General features: G+C 34.2%; 1 protein-coding gene and 1 pseudogene across 1 annotated transcript; both read left to right on the top strand.

The window, feature by feature from the left end:
- The first annotated feature begins 472 nt into the window (after nucleotides 1-472).
- Nucleotides 473-2965, top strand: LOC129296303 (putative wall-associated receptor kinase-like 16; annotated as a pseudogene).
- A 4165-nt stretch (nucleotides 2966-7130) lies between these two features.
- On the top strand, nucleotides 7131-10020 carry LOC129296302 (wall-associated receptor kinase-like 22). Its single transcript, XM_054934887.1, has 2 exons — nucleotides 7131-8004; nucleotides 8582-10020. Exons 1-2 carry the CDS (start codon nucleotides 7155-7157, stop codon nucleotides 9778-9780), a joined length of 2049 nt encoding a protein of 682 aa, XP_054790862.1. The 5' UTR covers nucleotides 7131-7154; the 3' UTR covers nucleotides 9781-10020.
- Nucleotides 10021-12913: the final 2893 nt, after the last annotated feature.

Genomic DNA, 12913 nt, shown 5'->3' with positions numbered 1-12913 from the left:
TGTCAATGTAGAATTGTACATTGAGTACAGTTGCAAGTGTCACTCTCCTGTTTGACAGTTGAATTATTATAGCCATCAAATTGAAAAATCATTCACAGTAACACCTTAAAGTCAAACATAAATGCCTCCACGTTATTATCTTCGACTTTTCTTCCTCTAACATTGAATTTCAAACGTATATATCCAAGCTACACGGACGCGCACACACGTTACAGTATAATACCAATGAAACTCATTTGTCGTCTAAGTCTAAAGACATGAAGCTTCATTCATTTTACATTCTGCTACTATCTGTGCTTTCTGCAACACATCATTGTTTCTGCCAACAAGAATATCTTAACAACACTGTCTATGATTGCTCTTTCAACCTCACAACAACAGCAGGATATGTCTGCAATGGCCTCCAAAAGTCATGCACTTCCTTTGTAACTTTCAGATCAAGGCCTCCTTATGACACCCTCCTAAGCATTGCCAATCTTCTTGGCTCTGAAGCATCTTCCATAGCCTCCATCAACAACATCTCAAGCAGCAGCAACAACATTGCTTCCAATCGAACCGTGATTGTTCCGGTCTATTGTTCATGTTCAGGCAATATCTACCAGCATGCCACTTCTTATGACATGAAAAGAGGAGATTACTACTTCAAATTGGCCAACAAGACTTATCAAGGCCTTGTCAATTGTCAGATGTTAGTACGTCAGAATTATTACCTTCCTGTCAATATCAGTGTTGGTGCTCAAGTTACAGTTCCTATGTTGTGTACTTGTCCCACAGCGAAACAGATCTCAGATGGGGTCTCCTCCTTGCTGGTTCATACCCTTGACTATGGAGATTCACTTAAGTCAGTTGCAGAGACTTATGGTGTGGATCAACACAGTCTGATAATTGCTAATGAATTGTCTTCAAATGCCACTATCTCTCCTTTGACCCCTCTTTTAGTTCCCCTTAAACCCTCCTCTTGTAAACTGAACTCAAGTATGTTCTTCTGTATCTGTTCATTCTCTCAGATTTACCTTCCAAATTCAAGTTCCAACGCTCTCAATTGTGGTCATCTTCAACCTGATTCTCATCATTTTCCACTCAGATTGGTTGCTTCCATAGGTAAATCTCTCTTGTCAATCCTACCTTGATAGATATGTTCTTAGATAAACATGATTATGACTCACATCAAGATAATAACATAATATGCAAAAAGAGATGTGTTGCATGCACATAATTTCTATCTGTATATTATCTGTCTAATCTATGAGCCTTTTTATTTCTATAATAAATAGATATGTGCCAAGTACACAAGTTAGTTGTCCAAACAAGCTATTATCCTCCTTACTTGAATGGCTGATCAAATCAGTAGATTTCATAAATTTATGCGTTCAAGCATGTATGATCTCTTGTCTGCAAATATAGAAAAACTCTGTTACACTTAATTCTTGGACTTGCAGGTGTTGGTACTGGTGCAGGCTTTTTGTGCTTATTTCTTTTGGGTTACAAGTTACATGAATGGCTAAAAAAAAAGAAAGAAAGAGTTCTCAAGGAAAAATTGTTTAGGCAAAATGGAGGTCTATTGCTGCAAGAAAAGATGTCACATTATGGAAACAGAGACAAAGCAAAACTTTTTACAGCAGAAGAACTGAAACGAGCAACAGATAATTACAATCAAAGTAGGTTTCTTGGTCAAGGTGGGTATGGAACTGTTTACAAAGGAATGTTACCAGATGGTACCATTGTTGCAGTCAAGAAGTCAAGAGAAATAGTGAGAAACCAGATTGAGACTTTTGTTAATGAAGTGGTGATTCTATTCCAAATAAACCATAGGAACATTGTCAAACTCTTGGGTTGTTGCCTTGAGACTGAAGCTCCATTATTGGTTTATGAATTTATTCCCAATGGAACACTTTCTTACCACATCCATGACCGAGAATTTAAATCAAACCTTTCATGGGAAAACTGCTTAGAATCGCTTGCGAGGTTGCCGGGGCAGTTGCATATATGCATTTTGCAGCTTCCATTCCCATCTTCCATAGAGACATAAAAACTTCCAACATACTCTTGGATCATAATTACAATGCCAAAGTGTCTGATTTTGGGACTTCCAGATCAGTTCTCCAAGATAGGACTCACTTAACAACAGCAGTACAAGGAACTTTTGGGTACATTGATCCTGTATACTTCCAATCCAGCCAATTCACAGATAAAAGCGATGTATATAGTTTTGGGGTTGTACTTGTAGAACTCATTACTGGAAGAAAACCCTTCTCAGAACAAGCTGAGGGACAGAACCTTGTTGCAGAATTCATTTCTTTGATGAGGAATAATGACCAAGTTTTCAAGATTTTAGATGCTAGAGTTGTTAGTGAAGGAAGGAAGGATGATATTCTTAGCATTGCAAATCTTGGAATGAGATGCTTGAGACTCAATAGGAGGAAGAGACCCACAATGAGAGAGGTTTCAGCAGAGCTAGAAGCACTGAGAAAGACACAAGATTCCTTAGAGATTGCTGAATGTTCTATTGGGTTTCAAAATGATAATGACACGACCTCTTCTTTTGAAACAATCCAAGAATCCACAGAAGAAAGCATGTCATTATTTCTCCAGATGGACTCCACATCCATCTGAAAGTGAAGCAGGCACCTGCAATATTCTTTGTTCCTTTGTGTACATAAGGTCCATATACTTAGCAGGAGAGATTGTGCCATGGACAAACTGTACACGTCGGGAAGCACAACAAGTTGAGTGAGGTTTATAAGTATGATTAGGGACTTTCCCACCTAACAGGCTAGTCTTTTAGGATAGACTTTTCCTTTGGACTTGTGCCCACAACACAAACTTCAAGAAGATGTAGCAAGAAATGAGATCCAGGGATAAAGTCAGTTGCTTTGATACCATGTCAGGACAAAAACATGCAGAACAGAAAGATAGAAGATGAGAAAAATGTAAGATTGTATTTATACATCATTGCTTTCATGTAGTGTGCATGCTCAAATACGTAGTTCATGGTCCCAACTAATTTTAGGTTTACAATGTTTGACCATTAACATCCCTATCTAACTCATGCATAAACTAATTCCCTCCGTTAATCTTCACCAATTTGTGGCTTGCATTCATTATGGAAGGCCATTTAATTTTTCATTCCACGTGATTGCCTTGGGTTAGATATTTATGGCTGTAATTAATAATGGGTCCTGGGGTTCTGTTTTAAGACTGATCAAGTTCCACCAACCATTGCTGACTTGAAAGCTGGATTCATATCTGCAGGGATCATCCTTTTAGTGAAATAATCAAGGAAAACAAGTTGCTTTTTCTTAATGAGTCTGTTAGCTCTATTAATTTTGCTTTCAAAGATGCCATAGAATGTGCAAATAGATTAACTAGATTAACTCATGTAAATGAATTTGATTAATGTGCCTATGATCATCGACCCTTTTGTTGCTCTAAGGTGCTTGATGATGATAATGGTATTGGCTTCCCATTTTGATTCCAAAAACTAGAGCGTGTGTGTGTGTGTGTGTTTTTTTTTTTTTTAAGGTCCTGATTATAAGATAAGGTTAACTAATTTCATAATTTCTAAGAAATGGTAGTTGATAACTTAAATTTGTAGAAGAACATGTGATTTTCTAATTTTGGCCAATAACCATAATAAAATGTTGTATAGAAATTAAAAGTATGTTAGCAGCTTGTTGCGATTAATGAGGGGTAAGGTTGGGAAAAAAATTTAACTACCACATCTTTGCTCTATATTTAGAACCAAGTAAAGTTTTAAAACTTTGATATATAACTAGGACTGAAGAGACTCTCTCTCTCTCTCTTTCTATATGCATATACGTATATATATATATTACCACATGCACTTCTAACATTAACTTTACATGCCCACACTACGAAACAGACGCCTAGCCAAAGTGTCCTTGTGTCTATTTTGTTAATCATGGTTATATCAAGGTCATAAATATGGTTATTATAATTGTGTTTAAGACATCCTAATGACAGTTTATTTATAATCAGAGTTAGAATAGCAAATAAATGGGCATTTTGTCTGTCATATGAAGAAACAATCATCTATTTATTTAATGTCCTTTATTTTTTTTTCCTACTTAAAACACTTCTAAATATAATTCAAAGTGTTACATGATATGAATATTAAACACGTCAAACAAAATATGACTGCATATCATGATCCTCAGAACTATCACTTCAAAAGCTGAAATATGATCAATGGTGTTGCCACCTGCAAAGGTATCATTAGGGATGATAAAAGTAATTGAATTAAGGGATTCTCCAAATACTTGGGTTTTTATCCTAACACGACAATTGAACTCAAGCGGATTCTTGAAGGTCTCAATTTTTGTTGGAACGCTAAACTTCACAAGTCAGTGTCTATTCGGTTTCTATGAAAGCCATATCACTAATTGAGCACAACTTTTTTTAAGGACACCCATTTTCTGACATCATCAAGAATATTAGAAATATCATCATGAAGGATTGGGTGATCACTTTTGATCATGTTTATAGAGAAGCTAACAGATGTGCCAATTTACTGGACCGTCAATCTTCTTGGAACAACTTAGACATTAGGATTCTTGATAATTCTCTGCCTGATTATAGAAACCTTATGGTTTTAAACATGATTTGATTTTATCTCTTTTGTATGGCTATATCGTGGCCTTGTGTTTAGAAAAAAAAAAAAGCTGAAATATTTTTTTTGGGGGGGGGGTTGTATTTGGCTTGCTTTTGAACTGTAACAATTCTAATAAGAAGATATTAATTGAGCTTGCAAAGTTTCATGTCGTCCACAAGGTACAAATCAAATTAATATATTCCCAAAGGCTTAGGGGGAATTAGTTGTGAAAATCTCTTATGTTAAAAATAAAAACCTAAAATATAAGGCAGTGAAACAATCATTTCTATAATCCTTATCGTTACTAACTTCATGTTAGTAACACATATCAGTCTCATGAATACTACTCCCTAATTGGGAATATGAAAGAGGCAGTAATTAAAAGTGCATCCTACATCGGCCGCACAGGATTATTGTTTTCTCTTTTGTTTTAGCTAAACATATATAAAACTCCTTTAAAATTTAAGGTAGTTGCATAGAATCATCCTTACCTTTTAAAATAAGGCGGCTCTATAACTATAAGATGGCATGACTTGGGGGAAAAAAATTACTTGGCTATTGTTGCTGTGTCATGTGAAACTTCAAGTGTTTTGAAGACACTAGCTTGAAATCCAAATTCTTCCAACATTACATGCGTTCATTTTGTATGAAATTTCTTCAATTACTTTTGATTCTTTTTATAATATGACTAATCAAGCCTGATTAAGAATATCTCTCCTAAATATGTTTGAAATGTTTAAAAAAATGAATGTGATAACAATTTAAATAACATAAAATTTTATGCGTTAAATAATAAGGATAAAAATATAAAGTTTAATATGTTGAATAAAAATTATATAAATAGTTCAATATACATTAATATCAATATCAAAGGGCATTCCAAAAGCTTACTTGCAATTTCTTTTTGTATAAAGTTGTCCACATGATCCATCATAAACTTACCTGCAATTTCTTTTGGGTAAAGGAGAATCTTTTTCCATGACATTTCAGCTTCTAGTAGTAAAAATATATACAAATACTCATAAATTATAACAGTGATGCTTTATAACAGTAAAAACATATATGCTTTAAAAAACATATACAAATACTCATAAATCTTTTTAAGAATCATTAATGAACATCTTGAATCCTAAAGTATTATTTGAATAGTATCTTGAATTATAAACTCTTAAAGTGAGCAAAAACATTTTTAAATTTGTAAATTTTAAGCAAATTACCCCTACTTTTAATTTACATATAACTGCATTACTTTTGACTTTGGGGGCTCAATCTAAGACTGATGTGGCACTAATCCCTCTTTACATGTAGCATGCCAACTGGGCTGCATAATGATCAACGTGTACAGATAAATGATGGATGGTAATTTATTTGCTTGGAATTTATAAATTGAGAAGAGTTTTTGTTCATTTTAAAAGTTCAAGGTCATAATTCTATTCGGGTAATAATTTAGGATCCATAATTATCATTAACCTTTTAAGAAAAAATCAAAAATAACTTGTAAATTATATTATTAAAGTAACAATTCATTTGTAAGTTGTATAAATATAATGAGAAACAATTTTAAGAAGCATATATCTTAATTTTTTTCGTGACTAAAAAAATTAACATTGATAATTTTTCAACAATCAATATAGAATGACTTGCTAGTGTGATGAAATGAACTCCTACAAATAATTACACACTCTGAAAGTAATAATAATATTAATGATAAGTTTCACCGCTGCTAAATCGTGGAAAATACGTAGGAAAATTACAAACAGATACTGGAAAATATAAAGAAAAAACTACATTTAATTTCAAAAAATTTATTTATAAATAAAGCTCGTGATTGTAAAAAAAATACTCTATAATTTCATAAGATTTGGTTGTAATTATCTTTTCTTGTCAAAAAAAAATCCAAATACTATTTCATCCTATTTATAAGATAATATTAATCAAAATCACATATTAATAAAACTCACTAATACACTTTACATCCATTTTTTAAAATAAAAAATAAATTTTTAAAAATATTCTTTATTTAATACTCTATTTATAAAAGAATATCATAAAAAAAAATATAATGACAAGAATAATATTAAAAAAATATTATTAATTATTTCTTATTTTTATTAAAACGTTTTATAATTTAATACGAACCGCATGGCTTTGACTGACTGATCAATGATCAGCCCGCATTGACAGGTGGCCAGCAGCTGTTAACCAGCAACTGGTCAACATTGACCAGTCAAACAGACACGGAAAAATACAAAATCCACAAACACTGAAGCAGCCACAAAGTCAAAGGAATGACAGACGTAATGAAATTATCATCACAACGTGACTTCTCTCCGGTCTGTCAGTTGAGTTGTCAATAAAATCGGTTAACCCGTCTTATTTGCAAAGCCATTGACATTTAAATCCTTTTATTTTATTCCTGTAACATTGAATTTGAAACTCATCTATCAACAGAATTAAATACCTTAACAACAGCATCCAACAGCCCACACACACGCACACAACAGAATTAAATACCAAAGAAGCTCATCTCTCAACTGAAGACATGAAGCATCCTTATTCCTTTTACATTCTGCTCTCGTCTCTGCTTTCTCAATTACTCCATTGTTGCTGCCAACAAGAATACCTTAACAACACCATCTATGACTGCAGATCTTCCAACTTCACACAAAATGCCGGATATGAATGCGGCGGCCGACGAAGTTCTTGCGCCTCGTTCGCAACATTCAGATCAAGATCTCCTTACAACACCCCTCTAAGCATTGCCAATCTTCTTGGCACCGATGAACTTTCCATAGTATCCATCAACAACATCTCAAGCAGTACCCACGACATTATTCCTTCCAATCAAGCCGTGATTGTTCCTATAAGTTCTCAATGTTCAGGCAATATCTACCAGGATGCCACTAGTTACACCATACAACCAAATGACACCTTCAGTAACTTGGTCAGAAGCACTTTTCAAGGCCTTGCTAGTTGCCAGATGTTACTACGTCAAAATTATTACACCCCAGAAAATCTTGCTGTGGGTGCCCAGATTACAATTCCAGTGTTATGTGCTTGTCCCACTGATGAACAAATCTCTGATGGGGTCTCCCACTTGCTAGTTCACACCCTTGAACATGGGGATACAATACAGTCAGTCGCAGAGGGCTATGGTGTGAATCAACAGAGTCTGCTAGCTGCTAATGAGTTGCCTTCAAATGCCACTATCTATGCCTTCACCCCTATTTTAGTTCCCCTCAAACCCACTGCTTGCAAACTCAATCCACATTTATTCTACTGCACTTGTTCATTCTACCAGAGATACCGTCCAGAAAGTTTCAACACTCCTGATTGTGATTATCTTCAAAATGATGCCCATCGTTTCCCCGTAAAATTGGTTGCTTCCGTAGGTAATCATCCTCCCTAGCTCAGTATGTTCTTAGACAGCATAGTTATGACTGTCATACAAAAATATTTGTTACTGTACAGATCACATTCTCCTAATGGTTATTTTTCATCCTGCAATTTTTTTTTTTGGGGTCAACCTAGCGGGCTAGCCCGCCAAGAAATTTGTTGTTGTACGTGCTTATGAGAAATCACCTTTCAGTAATTATCCCAAGCATCCAACACTCCCACTAAGACCATGTTCCAAGTACATAATTGTCCAAAATAATTTTTGTTTCTCCAATACAACGTTCTCTCCTATTTGTTCGAATAGCAGATCAGAGCAATAGAATTCATGAACTTTTGTTTTCAACCATGGTCGATGATACTATGGGCAGATCACCAAATGCACAACTCCATTTATGCTAATGATATCTATTGTCTGCAAATACACACGCACGCACGCGGGCACATATTTGAAACATGGTGCATTGGACATTTCATATTTCACTTGATTTGTGTGCATGGTTGAAGAATTTTATCCCCAAGTATATAAGTGGGGAAATACCTAGTTAGTCCATAACACTTTACACATGCTTCCAGGTCTTGGTGCTGGTGCTGGTTTTTTAACCCTATTTATTTTGGGTTACAAGTTACATCAATGGCTGAAACAGAAGCGAGAAAGAGTTCGAAAGGAAAAACTGTTCAGGCAAAATGGTGGTCTCTTACTACAGGAAAAGATATCAAGTTACGGAAGAAGAGAGAAAGAAAAACATTTCACCGCAGAAGAGCTGGAAAAAGCAACAGATAACTACAATCAAAGTAGGTTTCTTGGTCAAGGTGGGTTTGGAACTGTCTATAAAGGAATGTTACTAGATGGTAGCATTGTTGCAGTTAAGAAATCAAAAGAAATTGTGAGAAACCAGATTGAGACTTTCATTAATGAAGTGGTGATTTTATCCCAAATAAACCATAGGAACATCGTCAAACTTTTAGGTTGCTGCCTGGAGACTGAAGCCCCACTATTAGTTTATGAATTTATCCCGAACAGAACCCTTTCTCATCATATCCATAACCATGAACTTGAAAAATATCTTTCATGGGCAGCCCGCCTTAGAATTGCTTGTGAGGTTGCTGGGGCAGTGGCCTATATGCATTCTGCAGCTTCTATTCCCATCTTCCATAGAGACATCAAAACTTCTAACATACTCCTAGATCATAATTTCAATGCGAAAGTGTCTGATTTTGGCACTTCCAGATCAGTCCCGAATGATCAAACTCACTTAACCACAGTAGTACAAGGCACTTTTGGGTACATTGATCCTGAATACTTCCAATCTAGTCAATTCACAGATAAAAGCGATGTATATAGCTTTGGGGTTGTGCTTGTGGAGCTCATTACCGGAAGGAAACCCATTACCTTCTCAGAAGAAAATCAGGGTCAAAACCTTGTTGCAGAATTCATTTCTTTGATGAAGAAGGATCAAGTTTTTGAGATTTTAGATGCTAGAGTTGTTCGTGAAGGAAAGAAAGAAGATCTTCTTGGGATTGCAAATCTTGCATTGAGATGCTTGAAACTCAATAGGAAGAAGAGACCCACAATGAGAGAGGTTTCAACAGAGCTAGAAGCACTGAGGAAGACACAAAATACCTTAAAGATCACTGAATGTTCTCTTGAGTTTCCACACGATAGAAAATTGGCTAAGCATGCCACTCCTGAGTCTGACCAAGAATCCACAGAAGAAAGCATGCCGTTGTTTTTCGAAACAGACTCAACAATGTCAACATCCATCCAAAAGTGATGCAGACTCCCACAGCACTCTTTGTTTTAGTTTCTTGAGCATTCCATGTAGATCATGCCACCGACAAACTTCAAGAAAGTGCAGCAAGAAAGAAGAAACAGGAAAGTTTTCTTTTCTTTGTTTTTTTTGAAAGGAGATGAGTGAAAAGCAAGATTGTATTTCATTGCTTTCATGTAGACATGCTCAGATATTTAGTAAACAGTCTCAACTAATTCTAGCTTTGCAATGCTTGACCACCAACATCCCTTAACAAACTCAACAGTGTGTAAGCTAAAAGAAAAAAAATCTCCTAACAATCTCACTAACTAGTGGATCAAATATTTGCTTCCATTATTCTTGACCAATTTGTGATTTGGCATTCATAATGGAAGGTTCATTTTCCCTTTTACATCAACTATACGAAAAAAACTCCTACCCGGAGTCCTAACAACAATCATGTTAATCATGGTTAGATCATTGTCATAACTATGGTTACTATAAATTGTGGTTAAGCATTAAGACATCCTAATGACATAAGCTGGGAAAATCAGTTAATAGGTCCGTGTAATGTATAACTTTTATGGAACAGGTCCTTATAATTCAAAACCATATAATTTAGTCTCTATAATTATCTCCAGTTGGCTAGTTAGTCTCTATTATTTAAGAAACTATAATAATTCATCCCTGACTCCTCCACATGGTGGCGTTAAGGGAAACATAAAATAGGCAAAGTACTTGCTGAGATGGTATTAATTACTATCATGACAAATACAATGTCAATCTAGTAAGGTGCAGCATCTGTATACCAAATTTCATCTCTCCAAAAGGAAAGCTGCATGAAACTATGAATCTAGTTGTCTATATATTATACATAAAAAAATAAAAAACCAACTACTAAATATGAATTAGAATACACAATGATTTAGGCAAGTTTTTTCCAGTGCTCGCTAATGGAAAACCCCAATCGAACCAGCAAGAAATCATGCACGAGTTTATCAATGGTCTACCGTCCACTTTCATCATAGATTCGCTTGACAGGTGGATATGACACAAGTCGACAATCTCACAGAAATAGCTAAGAGGCTAGGATTTCAACCAATTGAGTATTTAGAAGGAATCGTAATACCCTAACCTGGGGTCATTTGGTACTTTTGAAAGATGGTTTTTTTTTTTTTTTTGGAGATCAACGTCAGTAACTTCTTCACCAACGGGCTGATAACGAAATCAAATAGCACCTAACCTCTGTGTCGTTCAACGGCGTCACTCACGTTGAAGCCTCGTCGCCCATTCGCCTCCGCCGCACCTCCCACCTGCCTCGTTCGAAGTCATCTGCTGCGTCAGGGCTTTACCGCCTGGGACCATGTGAGGATGTGGCGTGCTTGCGTGGCATCTAATCCCTTGTTTGTTTTTGTTAATTTTTAATATTTCCCTTGCTCTATTTACTTGAGTACATTCCGTTAAATTTCTCTTATACATTAAATTATTAAAAAAAAAAAAATGATATAGCCAAGGGCGGTTCAAATATTTCAGGATTCAAGCTAGTTCAAATATTTAAATTTTTAAATATTATTTTATTTGTTTTTTAATTAATTTGTATTTTTATGTTAAAAATAAGTTTTTTGATTTTTATCTACTCTAAATTTTATCTTATGAATAAAAAAAATAAGGTAAGCATATAGTTTAATTGAAGGGATTTAGTGGGGGAGGGGAGGGGCAATTTTAATAAATTTTTCCTTTCCTTTCTTTTCCCTTCCACTTTAAAAGTGGGAAAATTTGAAGGAGAGGTTATATAATTATATAAATTTTATAAAATTTGTTATTTCAACTTTGATCGTAAAATAATTTATAAAAAAAAAGTGACAAAAGCTCTCACTAAATTACTATCACACAATCTCATAAGAAAAATGAAAATCTCATAAGAATTGTCTTAGCTATAGCTATTGGGATTGACTATAAAATTTATTATCAGTATTGTGTGAGATCTCAGTTCATGCTATTAGCTCAATCCTTCATTCCAATCAGATTCTACTCTTACTTTTTTTATATTCTATTTACTCTTTCTTTCTCTAAAATTTTATGAATGTGATTTATCAAGGTTTTTTAGATAAGTTGCAAGCTTTGAATAGATATTACTTGTATTCTATGCAATGATGTAATATGTTTTTCATTTTCAATAAGAAACTCTATATTTAAATCTTTGATTCTTTTTTGTTAGCACGTGATATCATTTCAAGAATTTTTTACTAATAAATATGTTATTTTGTGATTATAGAAATGAAATGTTATCTTAACAATAAAAATTAATTACAATAGTAAGTATTATAGTTGGGTAATTTATTTTCCTTCCTCTCCCTTTCTAAACCAACCAAGTTAGAGTTGATAATTTAATAAGTCTAATTTCTTGTACGATAGTATGCTCAGACTAATAATTTAATAATTTAGACCACTTGAACTGTAACTGAAATATTTTTTTTGTTGTTGAAAATTATTATGAATTTATTATGATTATAAGTTTTCTTTATTATTTTAATTAAGTTTATTACATTAAAATAGATTATTGCTTTTCATAGACGAAAAGGGAAAAAGAAAAAGCTAAGTGAATACTAAACTAATAGGATTAGTTTTCCAGTCTTATGAATCAAGTCTGGTGCTGTTAATTTTTGAGTTACCATTGGATCAGATAGAACTATAAGTTGCCTAATCTGCTCCTTTTTTGAAAAGACAAGACTTAAGATTAGACAAAAGTTCAGTCTCGTTCAATCCTTTATACAATCCTATCTCTTTGGAAGACATATATGGCATGACAAAATTGCTATTGATATTTCGGTTGAGTCACAAGAAATTGTATTTCTTATTTCAAAGTGATCGAGACGGCTCTATGACTAATTATATGAGCATGGCTTTAATTTGGAGAAAAATATTAGGCTATGGTTGTCGTGTAATGTGAAACGTTAAGTGTTTTTCAAGGAAGACACTGACATGATATCCAAACTCTTCCGACATTACTTGAGTTCATTTGCTAGGAATTTCTTCTATTAATTCAATTTTTTTGTATGACTATCTGATTGTATCATATTTAAGCACTATTGGATTTATTTGAGGATAACTATCCCGAAGATAATTTCTGTATCACTTTCAACTCTACCTTTTTATT

The sequence above is a fragment of the Prosopis cineraria genome, unplaced genomic scaffold, assembly GCF_029017545.1.
Source record: "Prosopis cineraria cultivar Desert tree isolate PC_DT_omini unplaced genomic scaffold, ASM2901754v1 PC301, whole genome shotgun sequence".
NCBI lineage: Eukaryota > Viridiplantae > Streptophyta > Magnoliopsida > Fabales > Fabaceae > Prosopis > Prosopis cineraria.
Note: the sequence above shows the minus strand (reverse complement) of the source record. Positions and strands in the feature narration are given on the sequence as shown.